The following is an 18,468-nucleotide window of genomic DNA, read 5'->3' as shown; positions in this document are numbered from 1 at the left end:
CCACGGGGACCGACTGCAACTCGGTGAGCCATCACTTCGTCAACTCAATTTTACAACATTGTACGCTTTTTCGTGGCTAATGTCACATGCACATTCAAACTCGTCATTCACTCACATACTTAAGAGACTCACAAAATCCAGCGCTCGCCGTCATCCCACGCATACACACAGTAAGCAAGCTCAGGCGCATGTATGAATAAACATACAGTCCATGCACAGTACAGATGCCAGTATACGTTAACACGCACATGCAGGATTTGAAAGCAGCACATACACATACACACATTCGATCAGTAACTCAATCAGACAAACAAGATCAGAGCCCATTGGATTTTCTCTCTGAGAGGTTTGTAAACAGATTTCAAGGCAGTGTGATTCATTTCCTCTCTGTCTGTCATGACTTTACAATAAACGAAGGAACTATTTCACTGATGTGCTTATGCTGTATTTACTAGTGGAGGGTTGGTTTGAGCTTTAAACCTGACGACGTTGTGTGTTGACAGCACATGGCTGTGACTCCAGAGGCCGCAGTCATCATGGGAACCAGTGCTGATTAATGCTAAAATACACTCTCTTCCCACCCGGAACTGCCCCGTCTCCTGGCTCTCGTTCCCTGCCGTCAACAACCCAGGGACTGAGCCTTCGTCATCATCAGCATCATTCATCACCGCCATCTCCGTCATCATCAGACTAGTTTTCCTGATGTTTATTGAGGCACATGGCCAAAGGAGGATGCAAGGGACCATTACAGGAGGAGCGTTGATGTAGGAGATTGTTCTAGTCCCTGATGTCCACTGCTTTGCAGTGGTTGGGCAGGAGAGGATTCAGAAAGGGAGGTGAGTTTGCATAGACGTCTGTGTGTGTGTGTGTGTGTGTGTGTGTGTGTGTGTGTGTGTGGATGGGTGTGTTTGTGGGGGTAGTTCCTGGGCTGCAGTTATTTGTAGACTTTTTCACAGCTCGGTGTCTGCTGTCTTGGTGGTGGAGTGGCCGTTGGTTGGAGGAGGAGGCTGGGTCTTGGCTGCCTCAGGGGACTCTCCATTTACGCTGGGTTTCTCCTGGGTTTCTGGAGGGGGGTTGAGGGGGGCCACGGATACAAGAGTATTCCCCTGGTTCTCCTGATCTACTGGATAGGCCTCCTCTGCCTGCAAATACAGCACAATTTGATTTGACGATCAGACGCAGTTCTGTCATGCACATAGAGACACGTATGTACACAGATGCATCCACCAACCCCCACACCCTCCCACTATTACTTCTAAACACACAAACACATCCTCTAATGTGGTCTCCATCATGCGATACAGCTGCGCCTGGCTAGTAGATGAAACAGTGAGCTCTGCAGATGAAGAAGGCAGCAGAGAGCAGGGTGTGGGTCTTTGGTAAACGCACACTCACTCTTTCTCTGCATATTCTCTGTGATATCTGGCCAGCAACATTCCCTAATTAAATCGTGGCAACAATTGATTCCAAAGGAATAAAATAGTGCAGTTGATTTCATATGTAGTAAAACATGAACTTTCCCCGAGAAAATCTATTCATAGTGTTACTGAATCTATAATGAGGGATGTGATGGTGGAAACCTGCAAATAGATGGTGAAAAAATTACATATTTATGACAAAACATAACTACAGGTCATATGTAAGGTCACTCAGATAAGTGTTAAAAATTAAATAATAGAAACATTTCAGGTGAACAAGTTGGAATCATTTCAAACATGACCAAACTAAGCATTATGCAGTGTGTGAGGTGGAAAAGGCAAAATCTATGCAAGGATTTTCAGTTCATGGGCTCTGTGCTGAATGATGCACCACTGAGGGGCGACTCCTGTGGAGCCAACATGAACATGTAAACCAGAAAGTAAGTAAATGAGGTCCACAGAGGCAACATACAGTACAGTATATTGTACAGCCATTCTTAACAGAAAATGTGCTTACCAGCCTCACTCCCTTGGGGTCAGGCCTGCGTTGGCATTTCAAGTAACCTACAGTGATTGCAAAGGCGGCAAGCAGACCACTGACCAGTATTCCCACAAATACAGAGGAGCCACCTGATGAGGACGGGGTCTCAGTCTTTGTCACACCCAGCTGCAAACAAGTTGAAGAGATTGTTGTCAAAAGAAGTATGTGTGTGAATTAGAAACCATATAAAATCATTATTCATTCAAACGGAAAGAAGAGAGAGGCCTGTGTAGAGTCAACTCAGTCATCCACGACATAGCCTGTCCAGTGGAGTGTTTTGCTTTTTAACTATAGTAGTAGCTTGTTCCAAATCCATACTATGTTTTGTGTTCACACTGGAAAAGTATACTCCAGACAGTACGAATACTAAATGCAGTAAGTTGATTCTTAAATAGGCTCTTGTTCTCCCACAGTGCAATGCACAAAGGAAATGGAGGAGCATCTCTCAGCTACAAATGTAATAAATTGTGGGAGGTGAGTGAATTGTAGCTCTAGAAATGTCTTAGAAAACAAAAAGTATTAAATCTTAATAAAGACATCTCACTTTTTCTTTGTGACGTTTAATTGGCGAAGCTGCAGGTTTATTGTCCAACGTCACACGTATTTTATTCATTTCCTGTTACTATAAAATGGTAAAGGATGTTGTTTTTTTGTATACTAACTGCTAAAACAGTACAACATGACAAACAGTATTTAGTACTTGCTGTATAGAATAAGTATGTATTGTAGTATGGATTTGGAACATAAGAGTTCATTTCAGTTGCAGGCCTTGCAGTGAAGGACTTGCCTCGTTTTTTATGGATATTTCACCTTCACAGCATCATATTCAAGCTGGTAGCATCGAGTGCTCTCTTACCTTGTCTTTCAAATGTTCACTCTGGAGTGCTCCTGCCAAAGTCTCCAACTCAGCTGCAGGGGCAATGAATATTACAAATATATCAGTACTTATGTCAGGTCTATGTAGTATTTTGCTTCAACACGATAGCACAAGAATGATTTGACGTTTTATAACCTTAATTGTCACAAAATGAAACTGTGCGTGTGCAAGTTATTATATACTGATGGACGCCATCAATACCCACCATTATCGCTGGCCACCAACATCCTGTTGCCCTCTTGGAAGACTTTTAGGAGACAGTTTTCCGTGTTGCACCAGCCTGCAGGGTTCTCCTGAATGATGCGTTTAGTTGCTTCCTATAAGAAAGGATTTGTATGACAAAGGGAAATGTACAATACACACTTGTACTAATTCACAATAGCAGTCTGACTAAACTTAATCTTTTTCATTTTTCATGAGATCATGCTTCTCAAAGTGCAAGCAAAAGGGATTCAATCAAATTAAACATGAACTAAACTCAAAACTTGCAAAAGCCTGAAAAATATCACAGCGTGCAGCTTCCTACGTACGCAGAGTATAGAGATGTTATTTCTTTTGGGTGATAGTTGGGGCCAACAATCAAATTTGTGTTCCTGAATTTTCCCCGCTGACCATCGGCGCACGTAGGCCTTTGTGTGCGTAATGGAGACAAAACGCAGAGGGATGGAAAACTCGCTGACCACACCTTCTTTTTCCCACCTTAACCCTGAACTATGATATCACCTCATTGCACAACATTAGGCTTTGAGACTTGGGAACACTCTTCACTTTCTGTAATGTAATGCAGACAGTTCTCTCAGTGTTCCCAGAAGGCCACTGTGAGCAAACCCTGAATCCTCAGTTAGTTGGGAGTGGGCCCACAGCTGGACTCTGCTGTAACACCCAGATCTTTGAGGCAGGGAGGAAGAAACTCTGGAGGGCCTCCTGCACCCATGGGTGGAGTTCAGATGAGTTACAGTAGGTTTGCATTTGAAAAAACACAAAGATTTGATTCTATACTGAAATCAGGTATGAAGGGGAACAATGTGTGTTTTTAATTTTGTCATATTAGACACTGCCCGTCATAGTGACTGATGACTTGGGAGATTTACAGAGGCATGAAAAAGACCTTTCATATTTTCCACTACTCACAGCATTGTTGCTTTATTACGTTTGTTCCATTGAAAAAGGCTGTTCCTTTATCAAGGTCTTTCATGCCATTCACTCACGACTTGCCTGAAGAGAATAACCTTGTTATGTGCATTTTGTACTAATCATCAGCTGGCTAAGGCTTCTGGCAGTGTAGTCCATGTTTAGTTTCAGGTTGAGTTGGACAGATGACTTCTGCAGATGGTCCTGGCTCTGTGGATGATACAGTAATGACCCAAATAGAGGCTAACTAAAGTATGTGGGCTGGGATCTGACCTGCTGATTCGGCTCTGTGCACCTGGACTGACATACTGTACAATGCAAGTTCTATTTAAACATCCCGTGAATGCTGCAACTTCACACACAAGTAGGATTTAACAGTAAAAGGGAAAACAATAATTATTTTCGAAGATGGCTCCAAATATGATATTTTCATTAGTTTTGAGAATTTTGTATATTCCATTCCTAGTGTAAAAAAACCTGAGAAACGCAGCTTTGTGTATCATAATAAACCCAGAAAATGAAACCACACCCTTGCTATTCCTCATTTTGTCTTAAGGACCCCAAGGCAATAGAGGAAACATCAGCCCTCCTCTTCATTTGTCTCGCGCCAGGAACACAGTCTCAAGATTTACAACGCCTGAGGAATGTCTGAGAAAAGATCTGCCTTTATCAGGGCCATATTTCCAACTGCCGCTCTTTAAAACACGTTAATCTTTTTCCTCTAAGTGGAGTAAGCCACATCCTCTGAACCCAAGGTGCAGGGGGCCAGATATAGGTCTTGGTAAACAGAACGTGTCACCAGAAGGTAAGGGGGCTCAGCTCTCTCGTCTTGTTCCACTGTGGTCTTAAATGCTGCATGTCAAAATCTCAGCTGTTGGTAGTTCGTTACTGCCTGTGGTTGGCAGGGAGGAGTGGAGGGCTATTGTTGCAAGCTGAATAACATAAAGGTGGTGGTAGGATGTAGCTTTGGTGGTGGTGGTGGATTGATATCTTATGAGAACATTTTACTTTTACAATCACATTATGAGAGATAAGAGAGAGATAAACTCATACTCACACAATCACCTGTTTCCACCACAAGCTTGACAGCATTACTTTCTTGGATGTCATCCTTTCCAACACACTTCACATCAGGCTGTGGAGACAGTAAGCCAGGTCAGATAGGCAAATGAGGTCAGGCAGAAGACCGCACACTTTGCACATCTGGTTGTAACCACAACGTCAGTCATCCATTGTAAACACATCTTCAAATCAAAAGTGGTATCTCTTACAGCAAGACAGCTCTTCTACAGACAGCAATACTAACTCAACTAACCCAACTGAACATGGTACAGGCAGGTACTCACCACCACTGTTTTAACAATATGGGAGTCATCTGGGACGTTAGCGGGTGCATCCCCCGCTTTGACTGCGACACTGGGTGCAGCGGTGGTCCCCGAGGTGCCCCCATCCTGGTTGTCAGGATTGATTGCCAAGTTTATAATGGTCGCTGGGAATAGGATATCTCCAGGAGCAGCAGAAGTAGCAGATTCTTCACCAACAGCAACAGGAGGAGCGGTGGCGTCTGGAGCTGCAGCAGAGTCCGCAGCACCTGTCACTAAGAACACAATCCAAGGACGATGCTATTATACAAGGGCACATACCGGATGTGTAAAAGCTTTATCACTTGTTATGGCACTATGGCATTATAGCCTCTCTTAGAAGTGGATATAAATTAAGAAAATCTGAACTCTGGAATAATTGCCAGGACCCCAGTGCTGATCTCAAGTCTCATTGCACGCTTATCAAGGCTCCTACCAGCAGTGGCGTCTGCAGCTGGATCAGCTGCAGGTGCGCTTGTGGCATGTGTTGTTGCCTCATCTTGACACATCACCTCACCTGCAAGGAAGGAAGACACAGAGAGAGAGACAGCAACTTAAACACTTTGACTTTCATCTCGTTTGGATACCCCGATCGTCCTATTATTATTATTCTTTGTCCTACTTTGATTTAGGGGATTATAATCATGCTCTGAGTTTGGGAACTACAGTTCCCATAATTTGGTGACTTTGGGGATGTAAACAGGAGGTATTATGTTGCCATGGATGCACTGAGTTAGCTGTGAGCTACAACTTAAGCGCTGTTTTTTTATTAGCCTATATTTGTTTACATTTTGGCAATTTGGTACCATAAAAAGTATGCTGAATTAGCTAGAAGAAGTTCTTGTTTGCAATGTACTTGGATGTACAGTCAACTATCACTGGATTACTTTGATACTGGAGAAAATGTAAAAACCTGGAGATTCACAGACAAGTTCTGGAGTTATAATGAGCATCATTTTCTGTGAATCCTAAGTGGATTTATGGACATTTATTTGTGATGGAAATCAGAGTTAACAATATCCACAGGAAGTGTAAATCATACTGAAACTACAAATATTTGCATCATGTCTATGTGTTGTACGTTTACTGAGTTATGACTTCGATAAGGAGTATGAATTTTGACTTAAATTGTGGCTATCAAAGTGCCAAGGGTTATAAAGTACCTTAAGTGCCTCCCTGAGCTCTCACATCCTCTGCTGCAGCTCCAAGTGTGGGCCATGTTGGTATGGGCCAAATCAGCAGGCCAAACCAACAATAACTAACTTCCCATTGTTTTTAGAACACCGGTGTTGTGTCTAAATCTGTTTTCCCCATCGATGTGGGTTCCCCTTACCTTAACCTGCACTCAGCCTTATGCTTAATCCAAAACAGGCATCTTTTGAGATGCTTTATCAGACCCTAAACGTACGCTAACCCCAACCAATTATCACTTCTACACCTAACTATGACCTAACCTAAGCCTTAACCCCAACCGTGGATTGGGGGGGGGGGGGGGGGGGGGGCGCTTCGGGAAACAGAGTTTAACGGTACCTCACGCCCAACCCAAAGATGCCAAACCAATTTGGAATGTGTTCTCAGGGGCTCTAAGTAATTACTAGTCAGATATGGGCTAATTCTCTCTGTCTGCAGCCTATGCAAATAAACAGCTCAGTCAAAAGGTCATGGCCTGACTACACATCCATCCTCTGGGAGAGATCTTGTTCCTGTAATAATCTTGGGATTAAGTTGGGTGGCGGTAAGACCTTTCTGGCAAAGGAAGGTTGAGAAAAGTAGGAAAGCATTCCCCAAGTTCATGTGAGGTTTTTCTGGGCAAATGAAAGGGTGGCTTCCTTAGGTTGAATCACCTTTTGAAGTCTAAAGTCCAATGCCAGATTAATATGACAGGTAAATATCTGTTGATCTAGCCAACAAGATAATGTTAGACTGCCCTGTTCAATTATAGGACAAGCATTTTAACTTTTAACACAGACACACATACACACAGAACTCTTTCTAGTACAGTTGAGCCCGTCACCCCTACACCCACTGCAACAACCACAAAGGAAAACTGAAGTAGCATCAATATGTGTTTAGGCCCCAATCAGGGATCAAGCTGCCTTTCAAAAAGAGAGAACGAATTCCAGTATAAACCAGAGGCTAACAAGGACTACAGCACTGTAATCCAATTCATCCTGCACCATCATCTCTAAACACTCCCCTCCACATGGAAGGAAACCAATATAATGTGTAAACAGTTTAACGTCTAACCAAAACTATGCTGCAATCAGAGGAAAATGTGTTTGGTGAACCACTAACATTATTTAGTTAATCGCTGGATTGGTGAAGTTGGTGATGTTTAGCGTGTGTTTGCAATCCTATAAACATGACTGACTTTAATACACTCTGAAATAACTTCCAAACTATTTGTAGGAATGTTAGCACCCCAAACAAAAGGTAGTGCCCCAGCTAGCGAGTGGCCACCACAATACTATGTGTCCAGGCTCTGTAATTAATGTTCTCTCCTGAAGTGCATTTTACCTTGACAGTGGCCTCAACTGGCTGTACTTTGTCCAAAGCTGGTCATACGCTGCATTTTAACTGGTGTAAGTGGGTATAAATCCTAATGTTTAACTGTGCTATTAGAGCCTTCAGCTAATTGCCTTCAGCTTGAGTTGCGATGTTTAATAGAGCAATAATGTGGGACAAAAATGTTTAGCCTCCACACCACTGAATTAACCTAGTACCTCACTTTATGCCTCATAGGTATAAAGATTTTATTAGGACCAATAGTATCAATGGAATGTTTTTAAAGCACTTCACTGTCCAATCAGTTTAGTAAGTGTTGACTGGAATAAGCTGGCTATTTATACTTTATAGAAACCTCCTTAATTTCTTTAAAGTGTAAATCATTGTAATGTGTTCTCTTATTTAAACACACATTACATGCACATATTCTGCACACATACAGATATATAAAAGACACATATATGCTTACTGATACAGATGCACGTACATACACACCAATACTGCTCACTCTAAACTGCCACATGCTGAAGCTCCCTGCAGTATGTCAGACGTTTATATGCAGTAACACTCCACCAGTGTGGACACAGACACCTCAGGCAGCTGTGTGAGAAATCTCACTGTGTTTCCAGCCAGGCTACTCAGCATCAACATGAAGCCTTAGGACCTCCAGTCTCAACACAAACACAGAGAAACATACATAACACTCCTACTCCACAAACACAGCCTTGGTCTCACTCCAGAGAATCTTTTGATAGGTTCAGGGAGCACAAGGCCGAGGCTGCAGACTGGGTTCTTCACTACTGAACTACATCAAGTGGATTTCCTGCCCTGGCTGTCCTCCTTGAAGCTTTCAGCCTGGGTGTTCCAGTCTTTGACGTGGTGTGTGGTGCGTGGCCATGCCAGATGTAAAGAACTAAATCACATGTTAAAGAGAGGATACGGTGTGGGCCAGGGATGGTGAGTGACAGTTCAAATGCTGCATTTTTTTTCGCCTGTGGTTGGACAAATCAACAGCAATTATAAGGCAGGACGAAGGAAGATATTTCACCGGCAAATGACAAATGTAATTTGTAGGATGCTTCAAGTGCCTTACAGCACCATGCCTGCTTACATATTGAGCACACGTAGCCCCTGGCAAGTGCTTTGCTCTGTCTATGACGATTTACAGGACCACAACCGTTATTGTGCTATTGTTGACATGCTGCTGGGATGTGTTGCAGCTACTGAGTTGCTGGTCTGTAGGCTGACCCAACTTTACTTCATGTACTTCACTTTTAACACCAAGGGAATGTAAGCAACTCCTTAAGTCAGTTACACTGTAAACATATAAGAATTCAGGTCCATAAATAAAGCAATCCGATTCCTTTGGAAGAATTTCACAACTGGCTGCGGGGGATTGTATCTGGAGAAATGGACTAAGAAGGGTCATTACAGAAACGACAAACCTATACTGAACATCATCACTTACTGCTTTAATTCCAGGATCTAGTCCACACTGAAAATAAATCATACCACAAGCCTGAGATAGACACAAACACAAAAACGTTCTGTAGCACTCGAGCTGTGGTTGGACTGATGCATGCACGAGGACAGTGATGACATTCATGCAGATGTGAGGGTTCCAAGGTTCAGCTGTGTGTCAGGTGGTGAATCATATATTTCCAAGGCATTCAGACTATAGTGGACTCAGGGGAGAGCAGGGAAGAGAGATGATAATGTGGAAGGGGAGACTGTGTCTTATCATCAATTTACATACTGAAGTTGCCAGATCCTACGTTTTTTACATGTGGTTCTGTTTCCTTCCAGACGACCTCCTTTCAACCCTCCTCCTCGCTGGGGGAAAGCCTTCCAAACACGAACAGACACCCACGTACGTTCATGAACACACACACCTACAATCACACGGCTAGAGAATCTAGAGTGCATAACTTTCTCTGGAAGGAGTATAGACATCAGTTTAAAATGCTGACATGATAAGACAAGGGAAGACAGACACAGTCTTAGCACTGGTTAGCACTGTTGCACGGGTGGTAAAGCTGGTTAGAGCGGATTGTGGGTTCGATCCCCGGCTGCCCGCTTTGGGAACCGTGTAGGTTGAAAAGTGCTATATAAGTGAGATCATTTACCATTTACACACACACAGTTGCTTTCCTTTCTCAGTCTGTTAAAGCCCATGGAGAACTACTGTATGCTTTGGGCAGGCAAGAGATCACGAACACAAACCTTCTTACATTTATGATTCTATGATCGTCTGACTGCTTGAGGTTCTTGCCAAGCTGGATTTTAAATCTTGTTCTGGGATCTCAGCAATTACTAACGCGAGTACAGCGTTATCGACAGAACCTACAGCCAGAGCTACAGAAATAGAACCCAGGTTGTAGATCATAGTTTTTCCTTTCAGTTTTAGAATCAGGTTAGACCACCGCTTTTTGTCTTTGTGCCTTTGGACTCTGTAGTGTGTAGTGATCGCGTTTAAGATCAGTGAGCTCGCCTTCAGCTAGAACAGAGGCATCAGTACGCTGCACGAGTGGACTGCGTGCCTTTATCACCCTCCGCTATGTTACAAGCAGCTGCAGCCAAACAGATTGCGTGTGTGTGTGTGTGTGTATGTGCACTTAAGATAGAGGGTAAGTATATTTTGAATAGTGCTATCTGGTCCTATACTCAGTCACTCACCATGTCCCTGCCTCAGTCATCTATCACAGCATTTCCCATTCTTTCCCTGAAGTGTAGCTGCCATCTTTCACCCTTCCTGTTATTGCAGGGCTGGGATTTAGGGTGGGGATGAGCGAGGAAATTGCACTAGAAACAAACGCTGTCACACATTAAACGGCTGCAGTCATAGTATGAGCAGGGGACAGCAGCTGCAGAAAGTCTCCTTAGGGAGCTCTTTCCCTCCCTGCATATGTGCTGCACTGTCAGAGAGCTGTGAAGTCTCTGACATCATGCGTAAGGGGGAAAAGCTTCAGCTCTAAATCTTGGGACTTGCATTTGACCTCCACCCAGACCTTCGAGACAACACCTTGGCTGTCATACTGTGCCACACCCTCCTCTCGTTACTTATCCGTGTCCCCTGCTTCCAGATGTCCACAGAAGACCCTGAAGCACCCCCTCACTCCTTTCTTTTCATTCCCTACTAGGAGAAATGCCCCTTCAGTTTAAGTCAGGAATTCCTTAAGTCTCACAGACCCTCAAGGGAATTCTGGGACTTGAAATGCTTGAAAGGGAGGGTGGACTTAACCAAGATGGAGAAATGAGGCTTAAACTGCAACCAATTATTTTTAGAAACGATTAATCCAATCCGTTGTTTTTTTAAAATCAATTGTTCAGTCTATAAAATATCCAAATGTCTAAAACCCAAACCCAATTTACAATAAAAACAGAAAGAAAAAGTAGCACATCCTCACATTTGAGAGGGCAGAACCATTTAATGTTTGGCAATTTTGCTCCATAAATGACTTCAATGATGAATTGATTATCAGAATTGTTATTTTCTGTTGATCAACTAATAGATTAATTTACTAATTGTTTCAGCACTGGATGAGACACAATCTCAGTGTAGGCTAGAATAACAGTTCCTGCAAAAATAGAAACACTATCCTCTGGTTAGTAATGTGGTCTCATAGCATACCATGACTACTACGCTGTCCAACTTCTTGGGCTGTACAAAAAATTTGAAAGAGTACACTGGTGACTGTAGCTATGGAAACCACAGTCCATTTTACTACTACTTGCTACTCCAGTGACAATCAGAAAGAAAATACATCCCAGGAATACACCGCTCGGGTCCCGAACGAGAGAACTATTTTTGTTTCGGGTGGCAAAAGTTGACTTTTCCATCCCTGCCGACGCCCCCGGTGTTTTTAATCAAAACACAAGTTAGTTTTGAAAAAAAAATTAAAAGGAATTAACAACAGGTTTGTGGAATGTTATCCATGCACATCCTAGGACAGGATGTGGCTGTCACAGCACGCGGCATTCAGTGACCTCTTCGAACTGCAGAGGTCAACATGCTGGGGGCTACAGATAACACACACACAGGCTCTGGAACACAAACACACACACACACACACACACACTCCTGGGGTGGGATTACATCTACATTAACTGTTATACTGGATGTACAGCACAGGGACCTCTGTCCTCTGTGTTATACTGGCTCTTTCCTTCATGTACGCTGATACAGGGTTATAAAACCAAAGGCTGGGAAAACGGTTGAGAAGGACGAAAAGGTAATATTATGATTGATAGCAGCTACTGACCATTGTTTTTATTCAATCCCTAATTTACTCATTAAAATAGTTTCAGCAGGGCAGTGAAACTTAAAACCTGCGTTTCCAAAACAGTCTATCCATTTTGTTAGCGGATTAGAAACTGGAACACCAGCTGCTTCGAGAAGCCGCAGCAGCTACCTCTCCTCTCTGTGTCAGAACCGGCGCTTGGCTGCAACAGCAGATGTCCATGGACTCATTCCAGCTGCTGTTTTTACATGAGACTGTGTGGGGAGAGGTCGTAAAAAGATATCGAAACCTATGGCCCTAAACAATCTGGCTAAGGAGCCAAAGTGGCAGAGGAAGGTTGAGAAATAACAACAACAATCTGATAGCTTTCCAGATATGGCTAAACTCTGCAGTTTTCTTTTTAAAAAAAAAGAGTACAGCATAAATGAATATGGTGTCCAGACTCAGGACCTTCAAGAACAGAGTCTTGTGTTTTCAATTAGGCCGTATAAAGCAAGGCTTCAGCGACATGCCTTTTACTGAACATTAATTACCAGGAGCAATTATTCTGGCAGTCAAAGGGCCTCAGCCGAGGCTCATTAAGTGCTTTTATTCCCCGGGGTAAACGGTATACCCCTCCATAAAGACAGCCCTACCTGGTTATCCAACATACACTATGTGCTATGAGCGCCCATTGCTTTCTGCCGGTGTTCGGCATGACATCACCGCGACCTTGGATCAATCAGTGTGAGGAGGGATCACTGAGCTGTTGCTGAAGTTTTAGCTTTGAGCCAGCATGAAAAGGCGGGGATGACACAAGAAGCAGAGAGTGCTTCCAAGTTCTTGTTTTGGAATTCACACTATAATCTTGGGGCTGCTCATTAGCTGAACACAGGGGTGATTTCGATCTGAGCAGCGATATCTGGAGTTTCTCCGCATCAGTGCTGCTTGTCCCGCCAAATTTTCTGGGCTGAAAATGAAGGAGAAACCGGAGGAGAGGTCTTTTCCCCCCCCCCCTACTTCATGCTGGTAAAACCCAACAGCTGTAAAATTGCAGCAGGGTGCCAGGGGAACAAGGAACAATAAGCTCACCAGAACAGCAGTAATTGGAAAAGGAAGATTTGAATGCTAACACAGCGTCTGCTTTTCATTAAGATTGTTTCACTAGGTAAATATTGTTGCTAGACGATCTATTTCTCCACGTCAACTCCTTTTCCTGGAGGATCCTTTAGTCAGTGGTGACAGTGGCTTTGTTTTCTTATCATTAATATGTTTTCTTTGGAAAAGCGTTGGCTTCAAATGAAGATAATTCAAAGAGAGAAAATACATTTTGAAATGTCCTCTCCTTGTTACTGTACTGGGCTAGCAGACGAGGTAACAGAAAGGACACTTATGACAGGCGGTGTTTGTTAGAATATTTGAATGATTTCAGCTGTAGCCTGATCTGGCTCTCTCACATGTAGAAATCACTGAAGCAAACTGGCAGTTTGACAGAACGCAGGCTCCAGGTTTAATTACTTTGCGAGCTCACGTGGCTCCTCAGCCATAACTTTGAGCCCAAGTGGACACACACCCTAGCCTGACATAAGACCACTATCTGCCAAGGCTTATATAAAAAGACCCACGCCCTCCAGCAGATGACGTGAATCAAACTTTACCATCACAACTTGGGACAGAAAGAATGCTGGTCAACAGCCGAGGGGCATGAGAAAGAGAGTGGCAATATTCTGCCCATGTTTGGGTTGGCAGGGCGAAGCTGCTGTCTGAGAAACACATGTTTGTACATTTGTGTGCAGGGAGATATGGATGTGGATTTCTACTCTCTGTGAAGTTTGTGCTGTCCTCAAGGTTTTAATCTTGACAATTTTTCACATTTTCTCTAACAGAACTCAGCAGTCTGTGAGTTCTTCATTTGTATTCACTGAGTTCAGTTTATGCCATCTTCAATGACTTGCATCAGTGAAGGGCACTTGTATATATGTGTGTGCATCTTACAGAGTATATCTACTGAGCATTGGCGGCTTTGCGCATGCGCACACACGAACACATGCACACCAAATTTGGAATCTCCCAACCACGAGCAAATTTCTCAGTTTAATGTGGTATATTCTAACAGCGATCGTCACAGCTCATTCAGCTCTGCCTGAGGCCCTGACTTAGCAACAGAAAAAATTATTGTAGATGACAAGCTGAAATGAGCAAGACAAGATGTTTTTCTCCCGTCTCCGGAGCAGATTTGAAGCTTGGGTTTTCCCCCAAAATCTTGAGAGAGGGAGAGACAGCTTATAACGTACTCCAAGAGGCGTTGAATGACATCATCCAACATTACAGTCCATGCCCATGTCAGCGCTACATATTTGCACGCCTGCATAACTACTGAATGACAGCCACGGGAAGTGGGAGCATAAACTAAATGTGTTTGCCGAGGAGTCTGGATGATTGACCTGCTTATATGTGACAAGGATGTTTGCTCTGATAAACACAGTTAAACACATTCACTAATCAAGTGCATCAAAGGCTCTCATCCTGTCTCTCCTGCATCCCGCCCTCCATCCACTCACCTTCTACTCTTGTTTGCCTGAATCGCTGTTTGTAAGCTACAAATCCAAACTAAGATGTCTGTCCGCTGCAAATGGTATTTATCTAGTTTTAGATATCCACAACTGGAATGAATTGCTCTTTGCAGCGACTTTAGCTGCAGTCTAAAGTATGCCAGTACAACATTGTCTTTGACTGAGCCCAGTGCTTCAAAATGTCACTTTTTCCCCCTCCATAAGCAACTTTGCATACTATCTGATATGTTACCATATGAGTAGTAAGTCCAAGGCCTTTGTAAAATGAGTGTGCTGGTTTCCATGGTTTCCAAATACGAGACACAGAGAGAGACAATTTCATTTCATGGGCTCTTCTCTGTTTTGTACAAATACTACAAGGCATGTTTTTAAGACAGGCCTAGGATCAGCTGCCTCGCCCATTCGCCCGTGAGGGCCAAACAACATCACTGCTACCAAATCTAATGTGGCATTGATTAAACCTTCTGATTCACAATGATTCCACGCTGAGAACAATACACAGCAGGACAGGAGCTGTGCAGCGGAGCGCCTCTGCATTTATCAGGAAAGAGTGACTTGACAAAGAGTGTTCTTTATGTTGATCAAGACGGCCAAAATAGAGCATGAAACATTAAAATTGTCTGCGAATCAATATTGACGTCACTGGGGGCCAGACCTCTGACTCATATACCATTGCAGTCACATAGTCCTATATTGTGAGTCAATGAGGGGACAGATTGTCTCTCGTGACTTGGCTGGTGGTGCAAAATGCATCAAAAGAAACATAGAAATAGCCACACGAGAGCAGTAGAGCTGGCAGGATGTAGAGGCAATAAACCATGGCATACATTTAAGAGAGAGGTTTTTCGTCTTTTGGAGCCACATGTGACCGTGCCTCTGCAAATTCACACCTCACTGCCAGTTGGACACAAGTGTCAACCATGTAGCAGGTCGGTGTGATCGGAGGACTCCTGTTGGATGTGGTAAAAAAAAGACTGAGGACGGGTCAGCAGACTTGAGGCAACACCCATGTGATGTTCTTAAAGTAGAAATCAGAAGCTGTCTGATAATCATAATTAGAAATGGCTAAAAACAAAGAGATAATAAGATGGTAGAACAGTTGTTTTTCAATAAACAAGAGAAATAAAAAATATATACACGGCTGGTCTTAAAATGCTGTCCCTGTATAGTGGCTTTAAGGTCTTGGCAGGGAGTGCCCAGAGTAACTAGATTTCCATGTAGATCTAATTACCATCTGCTAAGCTGCTGATGCAGACGGTATGTGGTGTGCCTTTTTATTGTGCAAACTACGAACACGTTCCGCCATCCCATGATCTTTTCCCTTTTAAAGTAAGCCCTTAGTTATTTTCATCAGTTCTGGGATACTCCTCCTAGACTTCCCAAGGTCGCTGCAAACATGCTCCAACCCCCCACCCCCCCGTGCCCATAGATGGGGCCTAATGGCTCTGCAGAAGTCGTTACATGCGGCTGAACTAGAACTAGTCCTGCTTCACAAACTGGCGAGGCAGCAACACCATCCAAGCCATACATCACCCTGCAATTAGCATCAGGCCTCAGACTGATTTGGAGTGGACTGGCCAGTGAGTCCACACACACACACGCCCACATGATCGCACACACGCACTAGCTTATGTGGTCACATTGTTATATGTAGCACACATGCAGCTCAAACACACTCATATGCACCTGAAATATATTTCTAACTCACTGGAGTCACAGTCAGTTATATATTACCATGCAACACATAGGACCAAACTGTTTTAATATATATTTCAAAATACATTTATCTATTTTGGCTGTGTTGTGTGTGTGTGTGTGTGTGTGTGTGTGTGTGTGTGTGTGTGTGTGTGGTTTTAATCCTTTTACACACTTTCAAACACATATTAGCTCCACCCAGATGCACTGCAGGATGTAAAGCCTAATTATTCTCAACTGCAACTTTCCACTCCTGAGCAGACCCTTTGTGTCTGCAGCCACCCCACCGCTAACCATGCCTCTTTGCATCTGTGTGCAACCTCATGGTAAAACACATCAAAGCACCCCCCCAACTAGTCTGTAAAAAGCCACTGTTGATGTAAACATACCGATGTACGAATTTTTCCCACTAATGTTTAGAGACTCTTGAAGACAAAAACAAAGCAAAACAAGTTCAGTTCCACACATAAGACTGTGTGGGGGGGTAACTTTAGGGAGAGAAAGTAAAAGAGTGAACCAAAGTTGCAAAAGAAGCTACTACATATCAATAATCATAAGAGTACTCACTGCTGAGCAAAAGAGCGCAGAGCACCAGAACTCCAGCCATCCTCCTCCAGAGCCCATTCATTCTCCACATGGGCGCGGGCATCCTCTCTGGTCAGACTCGGCAAGCCGGTGGGACTGTGTGTGAGAGTAAAAAGTGTGGTAAGTGATAATGAGTGAGTGTGTGAGGGCCGGGGGGAGTTGGGAGTTTCCTGCGAGGTCTAAGTGAGCGGGACAGACACGCAGGATAAAGCCCGGCTTGTGTTCTGTTGCTCTTTATATGGCCCCACTCCTTTGGCCTCTCTCTCTCTCTCTGCTCTTTCCACACCCCTTTTCTAACTGCCTGCTGTTAACCCGTTTCCCCCAGTGCAACTGTCCCTGCCTCCTCCCTTGTCCTTGTGTACAGCAAGCACCAGAATGAGATAAAGAGATGTTAGTTGGTGAAACTGGACATCCTGTTGAGCTTTATCTTTAGTGTAGTTTTGTTTCCTGGTGAAAATGTTGGGAACTCTGTCATAGACGTTTGTGCTGTTTATGCACAACTGCATTTGCAGAAAGTTTGAGGTGATGCTCTGGTAGACAAGGTACAAATACAAGCTATTTCCAGCGGTCTGTCTATGAAAAGAGAGCACACTGGCTCAACACTTGCGGATGCAGTACTCCTATGTCGACAGTTATCTGCAACACAGCAGGCTTCAGCTTGACTTAGACAGGATTGGTAGAAAGGTGTTAAAGAAGATGAGTGTGTCTCTTATCAAAAGATGCACCTGGTCAGCAGGAAGCACTGCTCCTGCCTCGTACATGTTATGTTCATAGCTTAGAGGCCTGTAAAAGCACATGGCGTCACACTCAACGCTTGGCCCCGGTTTTGTGTGTCCCTGGACAGATGACTAACAGCCCATAGTGAGTCATCCATTGAACCACACATGCACGCTTACATGTACTGTACACGCCTTTTTTTTTTTCTTTCTTCAAATGCTGTAAAACACACACACACTGACATCATAGACAAAACACATGCTATTTTGTAATCACACCACATCAGCAGAAAGTGACACACCGTTGCACTGATGTGCGGTGTGTTGTAGGAGTGTGATGCCGGGTGTTCACTGTTCATGTTCGCACAGAGATGGGCTGTTCCAGGCAGACCACATCTGGAAGCACTGCGGTCCCACCGCAGGGCTTTCGAGGACTGTCTGGAGACTTGCTTGTCAAACAATGCAGCCATATGTGGCCGAATCAAGCCAAGGGCAGGCTGGTGTCTGCGAAAGGGCGCTCCTGCTGGTCACAGATTGGGAACAAATTTAGAGTCAAACAACTGTGTTATGTGACATTGGTATTAAATTATTAATTGAATAAACCGCTGTGATTTAAAAACGACCTCACCTTCTTAATATCCTGATTTTTACATCTCAAAAGTAGTTGATAGTTATTATATTTAAAATACAATTACACTTTTAGAAAGTCATTATGAAGTGGTGTAACACGGTGGATTAACCCTTAAACTGCCCAAATAGAAGTAAATGAACATAATGCAACATGATGCAGTGAAAACCTCATTAAAAGTAATAGGCCAGTAAACTGGACGGAGTTGTATAAATATG

At 43.6% G+C, this 18,468-nt stretch overlaps 1 protein-coding gene across 1 annotated transcript; it reads right to left on the bottom strand.

The window, feature by feature from the left end:
* Positions 1 to 640: 640 nt before the first annotated feature.
* On the bottom strand, positions 641 to 16,970 carry cd34 (CD34 molecule). The gene is made up of 8 exons (XM_070909879.1): positions 16,889 to 16,970; positions 5,765 to 5,845; positions 5,314 to 5,564; positions 5,025 to 5,102; positions 3,042 to 3,153; positions 2,816 to 2,868; positions 1,936 to 2,085; positions 641 to 1,142 (listed from the first exon to the last, which is right to left on the bottom strand). The coding sequence occupies exons 1-8, from the start codon at positions 16,968 to 16,970 to the stop codon at positions 951 to 953; spliced, it is 999 nt and encodes a 332-aa protein (XP_070765980.1). The 3' UTR covers positions 641 to 950.
* Between the last annotated feature and the right edge of the window lie 1,498 nt (positions 16,971 to 18,468).

The sequence above is a fragment of the Enoplosus armatus genome, chromosome 8, assembly GCF_043641665.1.
Source record: "Enoplosus armatus isolate fEnoArm2 chromosome 8, fEnoArm2.hap1, whole genome shotgun sequence".
Lineage (NCBI taxonomy): Eukaryota > Metazoa > Chordata > Actinopteri > Centrarchiformes > Enoplosidae > Enoplosus > Enoplosus armatus.
Note: the sequence above shows the minus strand (reverse complement) of the source record. Positions and strands in the feature narration are given on the sequence as shown.